This window comes from Rhinolophus hipposideros, assembly GCF_964194185.1.
Source record: "Rhinolophus hipposideros genome assembly, chromosome: 3".
Lineage (NCBI taxonomy): Eukaryota > Metazoa > Chordata > Mammalia > Chiroptera > Rhinolophidae > Rhinolophus > Rhinolophus hipposideros.
In genome coordinates, this window is record NC_138049.1 from 41,014,177 (window position 1) to 41,036,125 (window position 21,949).

Here is a 21,949-nt window from a genome sequence, read left to right on the forward strand (position 1 = left end):
AACTTAAAGGCAGTAGGACAGAGATATACAGGAGTGTTTGTATAATATTGAGAAAATTGGTATTAATTCAAACAAGGTTATTATAAGCTTAAAATGTTATTTATACTTCCTAGATTAACCATTAACACAAATTTTTTTAAAAACTATACAGAAAAGGGAAAGAAAGGGAAATCAATACAGTATATTACAAAAAAAAAATTCAAACACAAAAGAAGGAAGGAAGGCATTAAGGGAAAAAAAGATATAAGACATATAGAAAACAATAAAGTGCCAGAAGTCCTTTCTCATCAGTATTTACACTGAATGTAAATGGATTAAACTCTCAAATAAAAGGTACTGGCAGAATGAATTTTTTTTTTTTTTTTTTTTTTTTTTGTTGAGAGCCCACTGGCCCATGTGGGAATCGAACCCACAGCCTTCGGAGTTAGGAGCACTGAGCTCTAACCGCCTGCGCCACCGGGCCGGCCCCCTGGCAGAATGAATTTAAAAAAAAAAAAAAAGGCAATCCATGAGCCATCTATAATGTACTCTACAAGACACTTTAGATTCAAATACACCAATAGGTTGAAAGTGAAAGTATAGAAAAAGATTCCATAATAAAAGATTCCATAAAAAAAAAGATTCCATAATAACTCAAATCCAGAGTAGCTATACTAATATCAAATAGGCTTTAAGTAAAAAGAAAAACATTAAATATTGACAAAAAGTCAGTCCATCATGAAGATATAACACATAAATTTATAAGACTTAACACAGCAAAGCATATAAAAATAAAAATTGACCGAACTGGAGGCAGAAATAAAGAGTTGTACAATTTTAGTTACAGACTTCAATACACTGTTTCAATAATGATAGAACACCAACATAGATCAATAAGAAAACAGAGGACTTCAACAACATAATAAACCAACTATACATAAGAGATACCTTTACAATACTCCACTCAATAACAGCAGAATACATATTCTTTTCAAGAGCACAAGGAACATTCTCCAGGATACACCATATATTAGATCACTGAGCAAATCGGATATATTTCAAAAGACTGAAGTCATACAAACTATATTCTCTGACTACAATGGAATGAAATTAAAAATCACTTCTACAAGGAAAACTGAAACATTCACAAATATGTGGAAATTAAGTAACATACTCGTAAACAACCAATGGGACAAAAAAATCACAAGGAAATTAGAAAACACTTTGAAATAAATTAAAATGAAAACACAACATGCTAAAACTTACAGGATGCAGTGAAAGCAATGCTCAGAGGAAAATTTATAGCTGTAAATGTCTACATTAAAAAAATATCTCAAATCAATAACCCAAACCTCCATCTTAAGAAACTAGAAAAATTAGATCAATAAAATGAGGTATGCCTGATTATTAAAAGGTTTCTCATGTTCATGGATGGAAGACTTCATATTGTTTAGACAGCAATACTCCACAAAGTGATCTATAGTTTCAATGTAATCCCTATGAAAGTGCCAGTTGCGTTTTTGCAGAATAGAAAAGCCAACCTACAAATACATAGGGAATTGCAAGGAGCCCTAAATACCTAAAACAATCTTGAAAAAGATAAAAAAGAAATCTGAAGTACTCACACCTGATTTCAAAACTTACCACAAAACTACATTAATCAAAACTGTATAGTACTGGCATAAGGACAGGTATATAAATCAATGGACTAGAATTGAGAATCCAGAAATAAAACCAGACATGTACGGTCAACTCATTTTCAACAAAGGTGTCAAGACCATTCAATGGGGAAATAGTAGTCTCTTCAACAAATCATGCCAGGACAAGTGGATGTCCACATACATTTCACGTCATATAAAAACGTTAACTCAAAATGGATCAAAGACGCAAATACAAGAGCTAAAACTATAAAGCTCTTAGAAGAAAACCTAAGGTTAAATATTCATGATCTTAGATATGGCAGTGGTTTTTTACATGTGAAACCAAAAGCATAAGCAATAAAAGAAAATAGAAATCAACTGGATTTCATCAAAATTAAAAACTTTTGTGAGACAACAAATACTACCAAGTCAGTAAAAAGACAACCCAGAGAATGCAAAAAATATTTGTAAATCATATATCTGATAAGAATCTATCCAGAATGTACAAAGAACTCTTACAACCCAACAGCAAAAAGACAAATAAATGAATTAAAAAATATGCAAACAACCTAATAGACATTTCTCCAAAGAAGATATACAAATGGCCAACAAACAAATGAAAAGATGTTCATTAGGAAATGCAAATCAAAGCAAAATGAGATACTAGCTCACACCTACTAGGATGGCTTAAATCAGAGTAACAGATAATAACACATGTTGGTGAGAATGTGGAGAAACTGGAACCCTCACACATTGCTGGTGGGAATGTAAAACAATGCAGCTGCTATGGAAAACAGTTGGTAGTTCCTAGAAAGTTAAAAATAGAGTTATCATATGACCCAGCAATTCCACTCCTAAGTATACACCTAAAAAGAATTGAAAACCAGTGTTCAAACAAACACTTGTACACAAATGTTCACTGGAGTACTATTTACAATAGTCAAAAGATAGAAACAACCCAAATGACCAATCATCAGATGAATGCATAAACAAAATGTGGTACATCCACACAATGGAATATTATTCAACCATAAAAAGAATGAAGTATTGATACATGCTATAATATGGATGAACCTTGAAAACAATATACAAGTGAAAGAAGCCAGACACAAAACGTTGTATTTTATATGATTCCATTTATATGAAATACCCAGAATAGACAAATCCGTAGACACAGAAAATAGGTCAGTGGTTTCCAAAAGCTGGGACAATGAGGAAACGGGATGTGACTGCTTAACGAGTACGGGGGTTTCCGTTTGGGATGATAAAAAGTTCTAGAACTAGACAGTGGTGATGGTTACCAAACATTGCTAATGTACTTAATGTACTTAAAGTGAATTGTACACTTTAAAATGGTTAAATGGTATATTTAATTATATATATATTTGTGTGTGTGTCTGTGTGTGTGTGTGTGTGTGTGTGGTAATAAATATTTTTTTGTGGTAATATATATATACATTACCAGAAAAAAAAAAACCTGTTCTAAAAGTTTTCCTATAAAGAGTCTTTGAGGTATCCTAAAATCATAAGTCATTTAGAAATAAAATAGTTACTGATTTTTAGTTACTATATCAGGGGTTGACAAACTTTTCAGTAAATACTTTAGGTTTTTCAGGCCTTTCCCTGTTTCAACTACTCAACCCTGAGGTTACAGCATGAAAACAACCACAGACGTTAAGCAAGCAAATGAGTGTGATTGTGTTCCAATAAAATTTATTTGCAAAAACAGAGAGTAGGCCAGATATGGCCTAGGACTATAGTTGGCTAAACTGTTTTGCATAATATATTGTTCTTCTTTATCTGTATATGTGAGGTTATTATGAGAAAGTACAAATCTCTTGTCCAGATTTGCTGTATTATAAAGTTGATTTAAATAAAAACAAAACAAAAACAAAGCTGTGTCAGTATATAAAGTCTATAGTAGTAAAAGGTTTACATTCATTGAGAATCAAATGAATTAGAATAAAACAAATTAGGGCCGGCCCGGTGGCGCAGGCGGTTAGAGCTCCATGCTCCTAACTCCGAAGGCTGCCGGTTCGATTCCCACATGGGCCAGTGGGCTCTCAACAAAAAAATAAATAAATAAATAAAAATAATTAAAAAAAAAAAAAAAAAGAATAAAACAAATTAAACTGACTCAAACAGAATTGACAAAACCATGCATTAATAAGTTTTATTTTACTTAAGCATTAGCTAAGTGTAATTATCAATGTGAACAACAAATAATCCAGAATCTTTTTTAAGCTAATAACTTTTTTTTTCCCTTTTGCCAACTAAACTGAGAGTATCTGGTATCAAACTTGACATAACTTCCTTTTTACTACTTTTCTCGATTTTTTAATAAGACTTGGAAACTTTCTAACACTATAAGCCTACTCTTTTTTCTGATATTGATTATAACTAGCACTATACAGCTGGGTAATGTTCTCCAATAGAATTTTATTTTTCAGTAATGATTAAAAGGTCCTTAGAACATTTAAAGGCATTAGAACTAAGAAACGCTTACTTACTAGTTCATAAACCATTACCAATTTGAGATATTAACATATAATAATTTAGAAACAGAGCAAAAAGTAAAAAGAGCAACAAAGTGCTCACTTAATCTACAAAACATACTCAGGCCAGAAAAATCTCAAATTAAAAATTTAAGAGATGTTTTTAATAGTACAAACTTCAAACTAACTTGATATTGAACTCTAAATTTGTATTTTCTTTTATAGCTCAGCTAAAGTCTCAAATACTATGGAACATTAACTTTGAGTAAGCCCAAAAGAAATGAAATTATAGTGAGTGACTCAGAGACCTACACATTGTTAGTTGAATGAAATCATGCTAATAAATCACTTCATCCATGGAAAGCTACTCTCTCTAAATGAATAAAATATCTTTTGCAAACTAGTATCTAAAATTTTGTTCTCCCTATTCAATTCCTCAGCTTGGAGAAGATGGAGAATGGCACACAGAAATGATAAGAGTAAAATTTTTCTTTCCAACCATTTCCTCATTTTTTTTTTCTTTTTCACTGCTTACCACTTAGTCTTTAAAAAGATCCTCTTAGTGAATGATAACCAAGATAGATAAAAAAACCTATATTTCAAATAATTTTGTTTTTTCTTTCCTTTTTTTTTTTTTAAGGAAGGCACAGCTCACAGTGGCCCATGCAGGGATCGAACCTGCAACCTTGGTATCATTAGCACCACGCTCTAACCAACAGAGCTAACTGGCCGTCCCAATTTTATGTCATTTCTGTAAAGGACTTTACATCAAGGGCAATTTCTTTTTATTTAAAAGTGCAAAGTTTTTGAAAAAGAAACCATTAGATAAGTCACTTTAAGTAAAATTCTAATTCTGAAAGAAAAATCTCATGATATTTGTTCTCTGAACATTTCAAAATCAAATATAAAAACATGACATCCTAAAGACACCATCTGTTCATGTATTAAAGATTCCCTGCTTTAGCAACATTTAAATTTTTATTGTATTAAAAACTATGACACATCCTTTTTTTGTAGAATAATTATTTTATAGCATAGTAAGCGTCATGTAAACAAAGACCACCAAGAAGTATGGCTTAAGAAAACAAAAGACAGATATGACACAATTGAAAATTTTTTTTGTATTTTCAAGCAATTGCATGCAGAGTATTAAGCATAAGTCAAATTTAAAAACATCACTGAAGGATTTAATTATGCATACAGAAAAACTGTGCATTGTTCTTTTCTAAAAGTAGTATTACTGTAATTGCGCTAAGTTTAAAGTACTTACTCCAAAAGAGGTGGAAGTATTTCACAATTCAAAACAAAATCTCTGCATTCTGCATTGTCACCAGCAATATTACCAAGTGCCCAAACAGCCTCAGAAAAATAGGAAAAAAAAGTGTTACAACAATATTTTAAATAAGATGCTCCCTCTTAAGATGAGATTTTAGTACAGAATGAACAAAGTTTTCAAGAAGTTAAAATATGTGTTAGTAAGACAGTAAGAAAGAAAAACTTAAAAGTGCTATTTAATAATATTTTTAATCAAAGATAGGATATTTTTAAAATTTTGCATTTGCATAATTTCTCATCTAACTGAAATATTTCTTCTGTAAGAGATTCTGAATCTGCAAGGAAAGACAAAAATATATCTGTTTAGTGTCCAATTACCTATACTTAGAGATTTGCTCCTATGCCAAGGAACCCAGTCACTGGGAAGGGGCTGATTTATAAAAGAGAGAGTGACAAAGCACAGAAAAGTGTGGTAGAGTATGAGAATTGGCTTGGATTGATTCTTGAAAATAAGCTTAGAATTAGTTCAGGTTCATCATAATTTTTTAAATAAGTGGTAGTAAAAGATCAAATTATTCACTTATTAAATTTCAGTTAGATCAGAAAATATGAAATGCAAATTATCATTTTATTATATTCTCATTTCAAATTTTTCACATAAGCACAAAAGTAGACATAAAATTTTCCCAATTGCAAAAGTAACTTATTTTAATGTTTAAAGCATAGGTTAATATTTTTAATATCTTCTCTAGACTTAAGTTTATTTTCTATTTTTTTAAGAAAATCTTTTAAAGTAATGACATTTTCCCCTGTGAAGTCTAATATTCTTTTGGTGGAGATAGATCAAGTTGTGTAACATTTTGGAGGTCAACTTTGAAATATGTAATAAGAACTTAAAAAATTTTTCTTTTGACAGGGTACTCAGTTTTTTGTAATGAAATAAGAAGCACATAAAGACTGATATATAATATCACAATATTATTAACAACACTAATAAGCTAGAAATAACTTCAATGTACAATTGAGGAGATAAATTATGGTACATACTTGAATGGATATCAGTAAAATTTTCTTGGAATATAATTAATGCCATAAGAAAATACTCCCAATGTTAGTGTTAAATGTGTGTGTGTGTGGGGAGTATAAATATACATATATGTATATATGTATATGTATGTATGTATATATACATATATATAAAACATCAATTTACATAAAAAGGATTCAAAACAAAATATCAAAACATTTTATTTTCTTTGAATGATACAAATTGTATGTATTTAAATTTTCCCTCTTCTAACAACTATGAGAATTTATTCATAGAACCATTTTATAATGGTTCTATTCGAAATCATGTAATATTTTTTTAAAACACAAAATAATCCATGTGCATGCTAAGAATAAGGAGTCGGACTGAACCAAGTTTAAAATCTGGTTCAGCCACTCAATATGACTGTAGGTAAATTACTAACTTTGCTGGGTCTCAGTACGCTCTTTTATGAATAAGAATAGTACTTCCTGATAGCTGCAATGACACATATATAACCCAGGATGATGCCTGAGACAGTTAGATCATCCTCCCTTCTAATCTGACACTGAATAGAAATTACTATATTTTAACAAATGCAATACAAAGGCAATTTGGTAAAAATGAATTTCAAATCATAATCACAAATGGTTCTTTCATGAGAAAATTAAAATCTGGTACATACACTAGTTCAAAATAGAAACTTACCTGTTCTTGAACATCCTCATGCTCTGAATTAAGAAGTTTGATAAAAATTGGAACAGCCCCAGTTTCAATCACTACCTTGGTATGCAGAAAAGTTCCAGATGCTATATTAGTTAATGCCCATGCAGCTTCAAACTAAGGAAAAATAAAGTAGAATAAATGAAAACACTAAAGAAATGTCAGAAAAATGGAGAAAGGAAGAGAGAGAGTGAAGACTTAGCTGGACAAGTCTGAAATAAAGACTGGCTTATAATGGAATAAGATTCAATGTGAAATCAGACTTTATAGATAAAAACCTGTAATTTAAAAATAGAACTCTTCAATCTAGAAAAACAAGAACTGAGAAGAACAGAATGAAAATTTACAAAATCATGAAAAATAAATGAACACATTTGAATTTATAATTCATAAAACTCCTAATGTTTGCTAATTAGAGAGCCAGGTATTCTAAAGCAGTTTAAAAATACATAAAACATTACTTAATAGAGCAATAGTATATTTATGGATCTTAGAATCATAAAAGGTGCTTTCGTTTCCCTAGGGATCATCCAGTCTCAACCTCCTCATGTAGAACTAAGAAAATTAGACATCTAGAGATTTAGGTTATTTGTTCAAGGACAAAGAGTTCACTGTTAGCAGAGCCACAAGCAGGACCTGTGGTATTCTTTTAAACATCAGAGACTCTGAGAAGTTATTCATATCAACTCAATTAGAATTTGGATATACTTACATATGATAAATTTGTAACACAAGCAACTGAGAAAATTCAACCTGTGTCTCCTAAACAGTAAACTAAATGATCTATAAATCCATTAGTAAACTAAGGAGTGACTACAGCTTTAAAAATATTTGGAAGAGACACCTTTTCACATTATGGTAGATACCATTATGATTAATAACACAAAAATGCATCCAAATGCATTACTGAAAGGCATGAAAGGTACAATTATTATGTATGAGACTAAGAAAAAATTTAAGGGAGGAATTTATACTTTAAAAAATGGAGACCATACACCTAACCAATTATAGAAAATAAAATAAACTAGAGGACAATTAAAAGGTTACTCCATTTAAAAACCCCAAGGTATCTCTGGGAGAAAGCATTAGTAAAGAGTGGTGAATTCACAAGTCTATAGACTATAGATCAGATAACATAAAAAGAGTCAAGTGAGCAAGTGGGGAACTGTGGAAACTGGAGAGCATAGCTGTAATTTTTTTAAAAGGAAGGAAAAAAATAACTTTCTAAAAAAAAAAAAAGCAGAGCTATTCAGCTCCACTAGGTCTTTATTTTACTATGTGGCTAAAATGCCAACTCTTCTGATTTGTGAGAAGACAAAAATTTAGATTTTCATTTGAAATTCCCCAATTTTTTAAAGTCCAGTTGAACTCACATCCTTTAAAACACATGTAGGCCATAGATAGCTTGTTTGTGGGCCAGACTGGTCTGTAGGCCCCCAGTTTGAGGACTATAAGTTAGACAGACCAAAGTTCTGAACTAGCATATTTCATACAAACTTGGGTAATATGGCACAGCAGATAGCTGTACCAAGACCACAGAACATAGTGTTGAATTTCATTAGGTTTTAATTATAGTGATCAATAAACGCGCAAGTCTCTTATGTTCTTCTGGAATACTCTGTGCTCTCCGCACATGATATTCTCACAACCTAAAATTAATTTTCCTCTTTTCAACCTGTCAAACTCTCATTTATCCTTAAGACTAGCCAGTAACCCTACCTTTGTAAAGCCTTCCTGGACTTCCCTAAACAGGTAAAATGGTATGATGTCTATGCTACCAAAGCACTTTGTTTGTAGTTCTGTTAGAGCACTAAGCATATTATGGTATCACAGATCTGTTTATGTGTTTGTCTTCCCCAACAAAGTGTGAAGAATTTCTGCGGAGGAGGACAATATCTTACTCAATTTTGTAACTATAATGCCTTACACAATTACAGCTCAAACTAAAACTGAATTTTATTTATTCGCATTCACTCATTTTCTCTTTCATTCATTTAGAATTAAAGAGTCAAATAATAAACTAGATATCGAGAGGCTTGGATTCTAGTCTGGATTCAGGACTTATGTATTAAGCAAATGGACTCAAAGTCATGATCTCTAGTCCTTACAGCACTAACACCTAAACACTTTGAAAACTAATTGACAGTAAGACTATAACAAGAACAAAGTGGCCTTTCCCTCAGACACTGGTTGCAAACATTCTCAACAATTTTCCAGCATAAAATTCACTGGGTAACATTCACATGTGCAACACAATCCATTGCTTATTATTAAAATGGAAGGACCTTTCCCAAATTATTCAGATAAGTGGAACACTCTTCTAAGTGGTAATTTCAATAACTATTACCAGAATACCAGTAACAGTCCTCCATTAGTGACAGTAATATTGATAACTTAAGTGTAGGTCTTGTGCAAATCCTGATAGCTGTAATCCCACCCTGTTCTCTTACTTAAGAATATATGTAACAATGAAGGTCAGTAAAAGCAATCTTTTTTTTATTATTGTTTTATTTTAACAGTAACGTATTTGCTAACTTCAGTAACTTACTATTAGGTGCCAATTATTAGAAAGACATCTTAAAACAGTCACTGCGAAGTCACTATCACTGAGAAGTAATGTTTTTTAGAGAAAACCTAACTCTGGTCACATTTTTAGATTATACTGATTTTTTCTTTTTTCAAAAAAAAAAAAAAAAAAGTCAGATGAAATATTTTAAGAGATAAAAGAGTTTATCCTAAGAAGTTACCACCCAAATTAGCTAAGGGCCAAAATAAATTTACCCATAAATTAGCATTTTAGCTTGAGGTTTTCTGAAACAAGTTATTAGTTGACAACTACAAAATTTTTTATTAATATCAGGAATGATTTTATAAGCTTATCCCAAAATTGTTTAATAAAATAACAGTTCCCAGAAAAAAATAGCATTGCAACCATGACCATGGCAAGACAAGTGGAACTACCTTTTCCTTTAATTGCCAAGTATTCACTGAATGCTTAAGTTGCTTTCACTAGAAATTTTCATTATGTCATGTCTGGAAAGAAATTAAAAAAGAAAACTATAGAACTCACTTGTAAAGTACAATTTTCATTTCTTTCAAGAAATTTCACAAATCTCTGTACAACTCCTGGTTTCTGTATAACTTGATCAATTGGTGGATTAGGTTCTAAAAATTTAAAAAGAAGTAAGTTATTATACAGACACAAAAAGACAATCATCTGTTCCCTGTTATCAATTAACAGGCACACAAAATAACTTTCTTAGGTTTCACTGACCAAGTTTAAAACTCTTAGCTGAATGTAACTGAAGAAAACAAATGTTCTTATAATTGCGATATTTATTGCATAGGAAATTCTTTTTAAATAAACATATGACAAGAAAATTTTAAAATATTTACTACACAAATATTTAAATTTCAGAAGTTGAAAGCTATTTAGGAGGTCACCTCAACAATATGGGAGTATTTCAGTCCAATACTCAAAACACCAACTGAAGGATAATGTTCCCACTAATTCTTTATAACCATACTCTATTTCCAGGATGTCTCCTTCACTATCAGCCATGAACTGCCTAATATCTCTCAGCCAGATGAGGTTCTATTTTGTCAAGATATTATTTATTATTTGAAGAAACACTATTGGACTATCTAGAATTCTTGATGAATTTTCATGAAATGCAGGGGGGCTTTTAATTATAAAATCGCTAAGAAATTTTAAAACAAAGACATGCAAAATTAAAGCAAAGATATTTCAGCGACTGGCAATCTAAGTACCAAGAACTCTTTCTTCTCCCCTGACTTCAACAAAAAGCATATTCTTGTGATTCTCCAGGAACTTCTCTGTTGATCTCCCTTTGGGTTAGTTTTCTCCCTGTTATTTATTCTCTTTGTACAAAATTTACCTATTTTGCTAATTCACTTATGACTTATGATTATCATTTGTGATAATTCACAAACTTAATCCTCATAACTGGAATTCTCTCCTAGACTCTAGACCACATTTTTAAGTGTCTATTGGCCACATTATTTCCCCAGGGCTTCTTTAAAATGTACCATAACTAAAACCAAACTCATAATATCACTATGCTTATACCTTCCTCTTGCCCTGTACTCACCACCCAAATTTATCTATTACTGAGTAATCTGTCCACCTACTCATAGGAGAGAAATCTCATTTCCACTTTTGACTCTTCCTTTTCTTCTTAATTCTTCTGTTTGACTGTGTTACTGATCATAAATAACTCATATACATATAAATGTTAACATATTGCGTTTAATCAGTAGAATAAGTGAATGGTAACCATAAAAGATCTATACAAATCCTGTCCTTTTAATATAGAAAAACCTTATTAAGTTTTAAATCAGTTTAAATCTTAGAAATCATGTTCTCAATTGTTAAGAAACGTTTGTTTGGAAATGGACTTCTTCCTTCCTTTTTTCTACAAATTTGCTGACCTTCTAATTTGTTAAAAAATTAGATTTCTGCAATGTTAGTAAAGCCACACACAAAGTTTTGCTTGGGTGTTCTAAACAGAAAGTCTGAATTCTTCAAAATGTAAATTCCAGACCACCAACAGGACAAAACAATTTATGTTATTAATATTAATATTATTATTAAAAATAATAGTAATATAATTTAACCCCATCTTTTAAAAAATGAAAACAAAATTATAAGGCTGTAGTTACCACTTGCACTTTCTAGTTTTTCCTCTTTTTCCAAGACAAAATTCTAAATCTACTCTCTTCCATTTTTTCTAAAGCAATGAAAATTTTGTCTTGCTCTTTTTATTTGAGGGGAGAGAAATGGGAGGTTGAGAAAAGAAAGAAAGCATAGGGTTTTCTGGTTAGAGAGTGAGAGAAGTGTGTATTGAGACTATCAGCTATAACTAAATATGTAGATAAATATAGATGTAATACATACATAGATTTAAGAGCCCTATTATGATCTCTTCCTGGAAAATAACTTTACGGTTACTTCATATAAAAGAAAGCAATTAAATTACACTTGCATCATCAGCTAATCTAAAAGGTATCTTGAACTATCAGAAGCTGCAGACTTCCCAACAAGGCCTATAAAGATCTCTAAGTTTGAATTTGCCAACGGTAGCCAGGCAACAAAGAAAGCCTAAGTCATAGCCATCAAACTTGTACAAGTAAGCCTAAACTGTTTCAGCTCTTGCTCCAAAAACTCTTTCAGAAGCACCAGTGTTTAATGAAGAAGACAGCGAACCAGAGGAAATGCCTCCAGAAGCAAAGATGACGATGAAGGATGTTGGAAGGGATCCTTCCAACACATCAGCAGGACCATACTCCTTCAATAAAGGAAAGCATGGATTTTCTGATAACCAAATATGTAAGCGAAATAAAAAATCTCACCTTGGAAATGCCCATGACCAAGACAATTTAACGATGTGTTTTGAAATTGGAGTGTGGGCTGGGTGTAAAGTTAAAAGGAGCAGTTTCCTTTTTAAGAATAGTATAAGACTATCTTTGGCGTTGCCTTTTTTTCTTTTTCTTTAAAGATTGAATGGTACACTCTTACAATAAATGAGAGTTTGAAATTAGAGGTAATTTATGTTTTACATACAGATTTCAAGACAATTTGCTAACTTTGTAGTTTCATGTGATTAGTTTCCAAAAGTTACAGATAATTTTTAAAAAATCAGAAATGGTAAATTTTTAAGAACTGTATATTTTTTAGAGACACCTAGTAGCACATTATGAAGGAAGAAAAAAGTTATTGTCTGTTTAAACTGCAAGCAATTACTCTCTAAATTAACTCTCTTATTAACATAAACTTTCTGGCTCCTAGAAACAGCCTTTTCTTGGAAGGAAAATGTTACTGGACTATTGACTGAAAGTAAATTAGATAAAATTAAAATATTGCTTTTTTTCCTAATGGGCATTTGTTTTGTTTCAAGTCATAAACTAGATATTACATTGCTATCAGTGAATACAGATGCTTAGTTCTTTAAAAACACATTTTTAAATTTCATGTAAACTATTGAATATTTGAAATAGCCCAGTTCACCTTAACGGGTCTTGTCTGCCTTCATTAGTCTTCAAAAAACAGCTATTTGCCATCAAGTAAATCAGTATTTTGAATGTGCTTTTCTTGGTTTTTGTTATTAGATAGTTCTATAAGCATCTCCATCAGATCTTGAGGCATGTGATAAGGAAGCTGTTTTCTTTTAAAATACACACCATCCCCCCAAATTTTAAATGTACATAATACTTAAATATTTGGCTGCTTTTATTTTTCAAAAGGTAATAAACACCAAAAAAAGCAACACTGTATGAATATGGAAAATGAGAAAAATGTCCTTTCTACAACTTTGTCAAAACATTTAGGTTACTAACTTCAGTTTGTTTTGAAATCCAGTTTGATTTGAACTTACTATAGGAATTCTCATTTAGTCCAATAATACGATTTAAGTGTATACATATTGACCAATGTCCTCTCAAATGCACATTTTAGGTACTGAAAACAGAAGGAAAGAAAATGCATCTTTAAACATTTTATGGAATCTTTGACCACATATACTTTGTTAGATCTGTGTGTTATAGTGTTTTGGTTTTTCTGTATTTTTGTATTGTATGTGAATGTTTTTTTTAATGTGACAGTTAAACATATCTTTAAAGGCACAGTCATAGATTAAAAAAATGCAGTACAATAATTTCCTTGAAAACTCCTACAAAGTTATATTTGCAAGCGGCTTCAGACTGTCTTAATGCTGGTAACTACTCACTCAGCTCTTTTAATGGGTAGTAACTCCAGAGAAGCAGCCTGTATATATATTTCTAATGCTTTGTTTACTTGCCTTTAAGTTCAGAGTAAGCCCCACGTAAAACAATAGAAACGTATATAGAATTATTAGTTCTTATTTCTGTGATTTAATTATATCAAGATACATGAATTTAATTTGCTTTAATGTAGGCAAATTTTCATTTTTGTACCTTTTACTGTTTATGTCAGAATAACACCGCTCACCTAAATATTTTTTTCTTTACTCAAATGAAGTATTAAACTACGGTCAAGATGGGAGAACGAAACAACTGAGATGAATGTCTTTACTAAAATACTAATACATTTGTCAAACTAAAAAAAAAATCTTTGGGAAAAGAAATTAATGATCAGATTGATTGATCATCCTATGATGTTATGCCACCATTTAAAAAATCATGTCTGAAAAATATTTCTACAGGAATTTAAAAACATGTTTCTATAATTTTGTTTCTTGGCAGCAGGAATAATGATTTTTATATTTGGTTCTTTAAATTCTTTTATATTTGCAAATATTCTACATCAACATGTGTTACTTTGATAATATAATGTTAAAAAATAGATGTTATCAAAAAATATATTTTAAAGAAAAATAAAGACTCCTGGCAAAGAGCCTTAAAATAAAAAAAAACCCTCATAAATAAGACACTACTGCAGAATCATGTAATATCAAATAAGCATAAATAATTCTTGCCTTTAGAAAGCAGCTTTCTAAATTTCTGTGTTGCTGTTAGTTGTTGATCAGCATTATTAGAAAAAATCATTTGAACCATATCTGTGGTAATAACTTCTTCCTAAAACACAGAAAATATAATTTATCACTTAAATATTTTGCATGAATAGTATTTGCTGCAAACTATTTCTGAAATATTATTGAAATAATTTGAAATGGATTTTTGTAATATCTACCTCTGGAATGGGTACAGTGGAACTGATATCCGGATCCTGGATAGGACTTTCTAGCATAGATTCATCATTTCTGGGCAAAGAGACATTTCTACGTTTAAACAGCTGTAATAAAGAGAAATCACTTTATACACTGAGCTTTCCACAAAACGCTGAATTCCCATGAAATTATATTTTTCTTTCAAGTGAACAAAACAAACTAATAATTTTATCATTTAAAATTCTGAATATTTTAGTATCTCCCAATCATTATACCATGAAGATCTAAATTATCTGTGAGAAGTTAGACTTTCTGGGCTAGGTTAGCACTTGTCCTGTAGACTGCTTTGGGTCATTCTTAATCTCAGGTCTTTTACCAAAGGCCAGTCCCATGAGTAGAGAACACATTCACATTTTACAGCATTTGAAAAAAGCACATATGCCCACACTAGCTTATGAGATATCTAAGAATTTTTCCAAGAAAATCTTAATTAAAAAGTAAACTTGTTACATGGGAGAGATAATGTGGTATATATTAACAGAAATAGTATACCAAACTAACAAGGAATAAAGAACTCTCAGGAAAAATGGCCCTATGCTTATTAACTCAGGAACGGATAAAAATAAAGAAAAAAAGAGGGAGGAAAGAGACATGGTGAGGTCACTGAGAGAGATTTAAAGGTACATCTCCTAACTCAAAATTCAGGGTAAAAAAGCTATTATATTTTTATAGGTAAATAAATACTACTCTTCTTCAATCTGTGCAGTTTCTATCTAATCATTCACTCAACAGATTATTTTCTTGGAGTACCTATTGTAAAACCGTAGGTACTGTGCTAGATATGCTACAGATAGGGAGATGACAAATCATAATCATGTTTGTACAGCAGACCTTTTTTCTACTTTCTTCATTGCTAGTCCTTTTCACACAGTTTCATTCATGTATGTGAGGCCCACACCCTCATTATTTATGAGTACTTCTAAATTTAAGTGTATCTTGGAATGAAAAATGTTCAGATTCAGTCTTTTAAATGATTTTTCTATTCATTATGTCACACAGACGAAGTTCAAATAGAGAAGGCTGAGAGACCTGGCTGATGAGACTAGAGGAGGAACAGTATGAGCAGCATAGGAAGACTATAATTAACTTAGGAGCAAGAGCTACAAAAACCACAAAGCATCAAATGAAACAATATTTTTTTAGGAGGCAAATTTTATAATGACAAATGGAAGTGATATAAATAGGCTCAAGAGTAAAACTTTCTTAGCACTGAGTTAGAAATATGATTAAAATAAAATATGTATCAAAACAGAAGTCATTCCTGTCAGTGATTAAAACAGCACAGGATTCTGATTCATGAATTTGCTAACATTATTCCTGAAGTCCAACAAATTAAAAAATAGATTTATCTATATTCAACTTCCTAAAACACTTTTTCATTTAAAATGATTTAAAAATTACCAATAATAATACAACTTCTAAAATCTGTAATCATAATATTTTTGTGTTAAACAGATTTTAAAACACCTACCTGTTCTTCCCTTTTTTGTTTTCGAAGTTGTATTCCTTCTTCTTCTCTTCGTCTGCGCATCTCTTGGGGATTTAGGGCTTTATTCTTATAACTTTTCATTCTATAGTTATCTTTCCCTGGACTAGCCATAGCATCTTAAGATTAGGAGAGAAAAAAAAAAGGACACTGATAACTCTCAAAATAATATGAGATGTTTACCCTAGGGTAACTGAATTCCGGCTCACTGATTAAATAGACCAACAAAACCCATTCTGAAAATTATGTACAAAGAACACATTCCCTCACTTACATATCAAATTGGAGCAAATGACCTAATATTTTAGGATGAAACTACCAAACAAGTAATATATTCTGGTCTAAACACAGTCAAAGTCATTACCCTAATTTCACTGATTCTAATATGCATGCCCCGGTCCTTGGTATTTTAACCTTTCTGAGTGAGATGCATCTTAAAATCATGGTCAGCCAAGAAATAATCATGAAATAGTTGGATAAAAACCTCCTAAATTACAGCTTCCGACAAGATCAAGAAATACCCAGCAACAAAATGTCTTACTTTCAATGGAATATGGTATCAGGCTTCAATAAGCACACCTCAAATATTTCTTGGGGTCTGGCTTCTTCCATTTACTTAAGGCAGCGCTTAAGAACTAAGGCCACACAGGTGGTGACTTGAATCATGATTGCAATACCAGTTTTCATTACTACAGTATAATTAGTTCTTTTTAAATACTGAAATACTTGTATACTTTATTTTAGATAATTTTATTACAAATGTATTTTAAAATATTAACATTTATAAAAAACATGTTATAAGCATTTTAAAAATATTTTCTATAACTATGAAATTTTATATTTACAACATATGTAATAGATTTACTTTTAGAAAAAGAATTATAAACTTTTTAATAGTGTTACATTGATTATTTTGATATCTGAAATCAAAATAATACTAAATTACTTATAACCTATCTTGGATTTACACATAAAAAATGAGTCTCATGCAGGGTTTCTACTTGAATTTAACCTGATAATTAATGGCTACCTGGAATGTTATTCTGATAAATTCTGAGAACATACCCATGTCCAACCAGAGAGGATGTAGTGATCAATTAGCACTTAGGAAGTAAACACAGAGAAGAGGCTGACAGTTCTCTGCCATCCCTGATGTAGAAGAGATAGACTAATGACTGGCAAATTATATTGTGAGTAGTAAAGCACATAAGACATTTGCATCTGATCCTATGAGGGTACAGAAGGCAAAGCAACAAACTGGGCCTTAGGAGTTTTGTAAGTCCTAACAGTTAATCCTGTCTTAAAGGATGAGCAAGAATTTCCTAGGGAAGACGATGAAAGGGAAAAAGGAAGGAACAAGCATCTCAAGCACAGGGAATATATGTAAAGGCAGAGTTCTTCAGAAGCCTGACATAAACACAAAGCAGTAAGAAATTGAGTGTGCCTGAACAAGAGGACACATGGGAGAAGGCGAAGATAAAGCTATAAAGATAGCTAAGAACACATATGGTTCCTGCAATCTGGTTGAAAAATCTGGACTCAAGACTAAGGAATACAACTAAAAAAAATTAAAGAGAAGGTTGTTTCAAACCGTGATGATGAACTGAACTAAATTAGTAGCTGCATTGGAAATATAGAAGACAGTTTGATTCCAGAAACATTTCAGAAATTGATGCAATAACAGGCAAAACGAATGAATGTAAGAAATGTATGGTGAGGAAGAAAAGGGAGTTGATGACTACATGGTTTTTAGCTTGAGCTATAGCATAATGACAAAATAACCCAAGACAGGGGATATAGGTGGAGGATCAGAGTGATGGTTTGGTTTGCTTGCCTGCTTGTTTTTGAGACAAAAATAATGAATACAATTGTTTTATTTTTTTAATTTACATGCAGTAAAGGAATCACTATTTTAGTATACAGTCCTATAAACTTGACAAATGCATGGGCATATAAACATCAAAATGAAGATACAGAACAGCTCCATCACCCCCAAAACACTTCCTCGGGTATTAGCTCTCCGCCAACCCTTCACACCTGGCAATCACTGATTTGTTCTCCACCTCCATAGTTCTGCCTTTTCCTGAATGTCACATAAATGGAATAGTAACAGTGTGTAGTTTTAAACTAGCTTCTTTCATTTTGCATAGTGTATTTGTGAGTCGTTCAGATTGTTGGCATGTACCAATAGTTTATATTCCTGCTTATTGTTAAGTAGTATTCTAATGTATGGATATTTCACAGTTTATTAGTTGAAGGGCGTTTAGGTTGTTTTTCGTTCGGGGCAGTTATGAATAAATCTGTTATAAATATTCATGTACAGGTTTTTGTGGAAATATAAGTTTGTATTTTTCTTGAGTAAATATCTAGGAGTAAGGATTGATAGATAACATGGCAAGTGTATGCTTCAGATTTCAGAACAAACTTTCAAACTGCAAAGTAACAAACATTTTGCATTCTCATCAGTGTTTAATGGTTCTCGTTGCTTAACATCCTGTCTACACTTGGCATTGTCAGGACTGAACTAGAGCCATTCTAATAGGTGTATAGTGGTGTCCATCTTAAACATGTTAAATTTATAGTACTTTGGGCACATATAGATGGTTAAAATATGGGTCAAAACTCAGAAGAAGAGTCCTCCTGATTGATTATCCAAGATTATGTAGAGCTACAAAAGAAAGATGACCAAAGGAGAAATCTTGAAGATGTTCACATTTGAGTAGAAAAGGAAAAAGCAAAGGAAACCAAAAAGAAAAAGGTCAAAAAAACTGAATAAGAGTCATAAAAAAGAACAGAATTCAAAACATAAATATTTCACATAGTACCGTAGCACTAACAGGCCACTCAATTTATGCATTCATTCATCCACCCAGCAGACGTAAGCGCCTACAATAAGCCAAGTACTATAAGAGACATCAGATTTGATAATTAGGTCACTGGTAAAAATAGTGAGAGAAATTTCATAAGTGGTGGAGCTAAAGGTTGAACAGAATGGAATGAGGACTTAGGAATGATTTAAAAGGTACTTTGTGCCTTTGAACTTAACAAACGTATATCCTAGTAATTAAAGTACATTTGCAATCGACCAAAGTCCTTCTTTAAAATATATAATGAATTGATTCAGCAATACGGTGTGCACCTACAAATATTTATCATTAGAAACAGCTCAAACTTTATTAATAACAATGTTTAGCATTATTCTCTAATTATTTCATATATAAAAATTGTCTCATTAGTAAGAGCTTAATCTCTTGGAGGAGAAAAATAGACATCAGAGTTCATTACAGATAAAACTGAGCTCCAACATTGTTGAGTTATGCTCGGTAAGCATAAAATACTTGAGCAACATGAAATGTTCACAGCAATAATCCTCTTAAAAATGTTTATCACCTATACATTAGGCATTATCTAGGCCCTTGGCCTCTAAACTTTTTTGATCACATATCCTTATATATTGCATATTTATTCTCAATGTTTATCTATTTATACACATGTATTACTAGCCTAATAAACTATCCCATTATAAAATCCAGAAACATAAATTTTTTTAAAGTTAGTAGCTTTAAAAGGTAACATAAGTTCTATTCTTTTTCCTTTCCACATCTGATTAAATCACCTTGTGCCTCCGCCCAACACACGTACTAAACAGTACTTTTAAGACCGTTAATCTAGTGACCACATTAAACCTTTCAATATAAACATGTTAACCAAATAAAATCTAGCAACTCATATATCATTTGTTCCTGTTTCTTCTACAGTACTAATTTCTTGCCTGTTATTTAAACATTTTCATTCTCACTGCCTTTGCTTTAAAGAGGACATAAAGTCTAAGGAAAATGATCTCTCTAGGTGCCTCACCCAATAGGATTGTTTCATTCTCTGGGAAATAACTTTGAAGGTACTTTAAAGGCTGCTGTTATCGCTTCTCGACCTTTTGGCTAAGATCAAGTGTAGTATCTGTTCTTAGTTTAATTAAGGCTGCTGTCTCATACAAGTTATTTTAAATATAAGAAATGCTATTCAGATACTGTAAGGTTGCAGAACAGAGGAATTGTTTTTTTCAATCATAAGCTTGTTTTTCACTCAGCTCTTTGAAAAACTGTGTTGAGGATAGGCAAGTAAGTGGAATGCAAAATTTTTCTACATCTATTACCAGAATGTCTTGTGCTTGTAAGCCTCCAACTCTATGGGTTTGGGTGCCTATTAGTGAAATTACAAGACTGGTACAAAGGGGGAGGACAGAACTGTTTCTTGTTAACCCAGAATATAAGTCACTTTCCTACAGCAAATGAATCATTGAATGTTGTAATGAAGAGACATCAAGTCAGAAACATTTTTAACGAGTAGAAAAGCCCAAGAGTAAATGCCAATGGCATCCTCTTCTCCAGTATCACCATCCCATTTCACAGCTTTCAGATCCTTTCATATCTTACGCATTCTCGAGGAAACACTACTAAATTTTCGTCTTAGACAGTTGACCGATTACGAGAGGCATCTCACCCACGCTTGCCGTCGGGCCGGAGTCCTTCAGGCACCGGCATCCAAGTGGAAGAGGGCCGCTGGTCCAGGTCGAGGGTGCGACGTGGAGGCCCCAGGACTGAACCTGCCTTACACCTGACTCTATGGCACTTCTAATAAGCTGCAGAACACAGACGCAGTCCCAGGAGTGAATGTCAAGATTTGGGAAGAGAAACCACGGAGAAAAGGCGAGGCGGAGCGGCGAGCGGGTGAGACTGGCTGCCTCGAGCTCCTCCCGAGGACCAAGCCTGGCTGTCTAAGAGGATCTGGACTCCCCGCGCCTCCGCGTCCGCTCGGGAAAGGTCCGACTGCCACGCCCCCGCCACCGCGTCGCCCTTAGGGGACCCAGAGAAAACGCCCGGCAGGGCCTGGTCCTGAACCCTGGGCAAGGAAAGGGGTAAATACAAACAGCCCGGGAACTCGTAGCTCCCAAAGGGACCAAGCCCCATGGTCACCCAACCTGGCCTGCGTCACTCCCACTTACCCATTAAAGTGGCACGATCCGGTACCCTGACTTCTAGTCCTCCGCTGCGGCGTCTGCTCCCCGTAACAACGTGGTCGCCACTCCGCCCCTAGCGTTGAGCGTAGCGACCGGGTTCGCAACTCAAAATGGCGGCCACCTGAGCCCCTTCCCCGAGACCCCGAGGTTCGGCTCCCAGAAGCCCTTGCATGAGGCGACCGCCGCAGCCGCGGTGGCGGCGGCGGAGGCTGCACAGATCCGCAGCGGGGCGGGGAGAAGACGCGTCCCAGCCGCACCCACCAAAGGAGGAGCCGCCGTCTGCACACGCTCACTGGGCGCAGTCCCTGTGGCAGGAGTGTGTCCTACTGCCTTAGTCCTCCGTGAGAGTTCTCAGTCGATCGTTCACTTGTCCGATCATTCATTCGTTCATCAGTTTGCCATCCATCCATCCAACAACATAGTACTAATGGAAGGCCTAATCTGTGCCAGCTATTGTTTCAAATATTGGAGCTACACAACGGATAAAAAACCCAACCTCATGGAGCTTTACAGAGGCTCTTGCCTTCTTCAGCTTCATTAACTTCTTCCCATAGGCTGTCCTTGGTTTCAAGTTTTCAAT

The 21,949-nt window shown here is 33.0% G+C and overlaps 1 protein-coding gene across 3 annotated transcripts in view; it reads right to left on the minus strand.

Moving 5' to 3' along the window:
- KPNA5 (karyopherin subunit alpha 5) overlaps positions 1-21,628 on the minus strand; it is a 43,147-nt gene extending 21,519 nt beyond the window's left edge. Inside the window, exons 1-7 of one of the 3 annotated variants that reach the window (XM_081044312.1) lie at positions 21,355-21,628; positions 16,338-16,471; positions 14,830-14,931; positions 14,615-14,714; positions 10,210-10,304; positions 7,125-7,256; positions 5,385-5,473 (exon numbers count right to left, since the gene is read on the minus strand). In XM_081044312.1, coding sequence (XP_080900438.1) covers positions 5,385-5,473; positions 7,125-7,256; positions 10,210-10,304; positions 14,615-14,714; positions 14,830-14,931; positions 16,338-16,471; positions 21,355-21,358 — 656 coding nt within the window. In that variant the 5' untranslated portion in view covers positions 21,359-21,628. Of the gene's footprint in view, positions 1-5,384; positions 5,474-7,124; positions 7,257-10,209; positions 10,305-14,614; positions 14,715-14,829; positions 14,932-16,337; positions 16,472-20,852 lie in introns of all 3 variants that reach the window. The other 2 variants (XM_081044314.1, XM_081044313.1) reach the window with 2 other exon arrangements.
- Between the last annotated feature and the right edge of the window lie 321 nt (positions 21,629-21,949).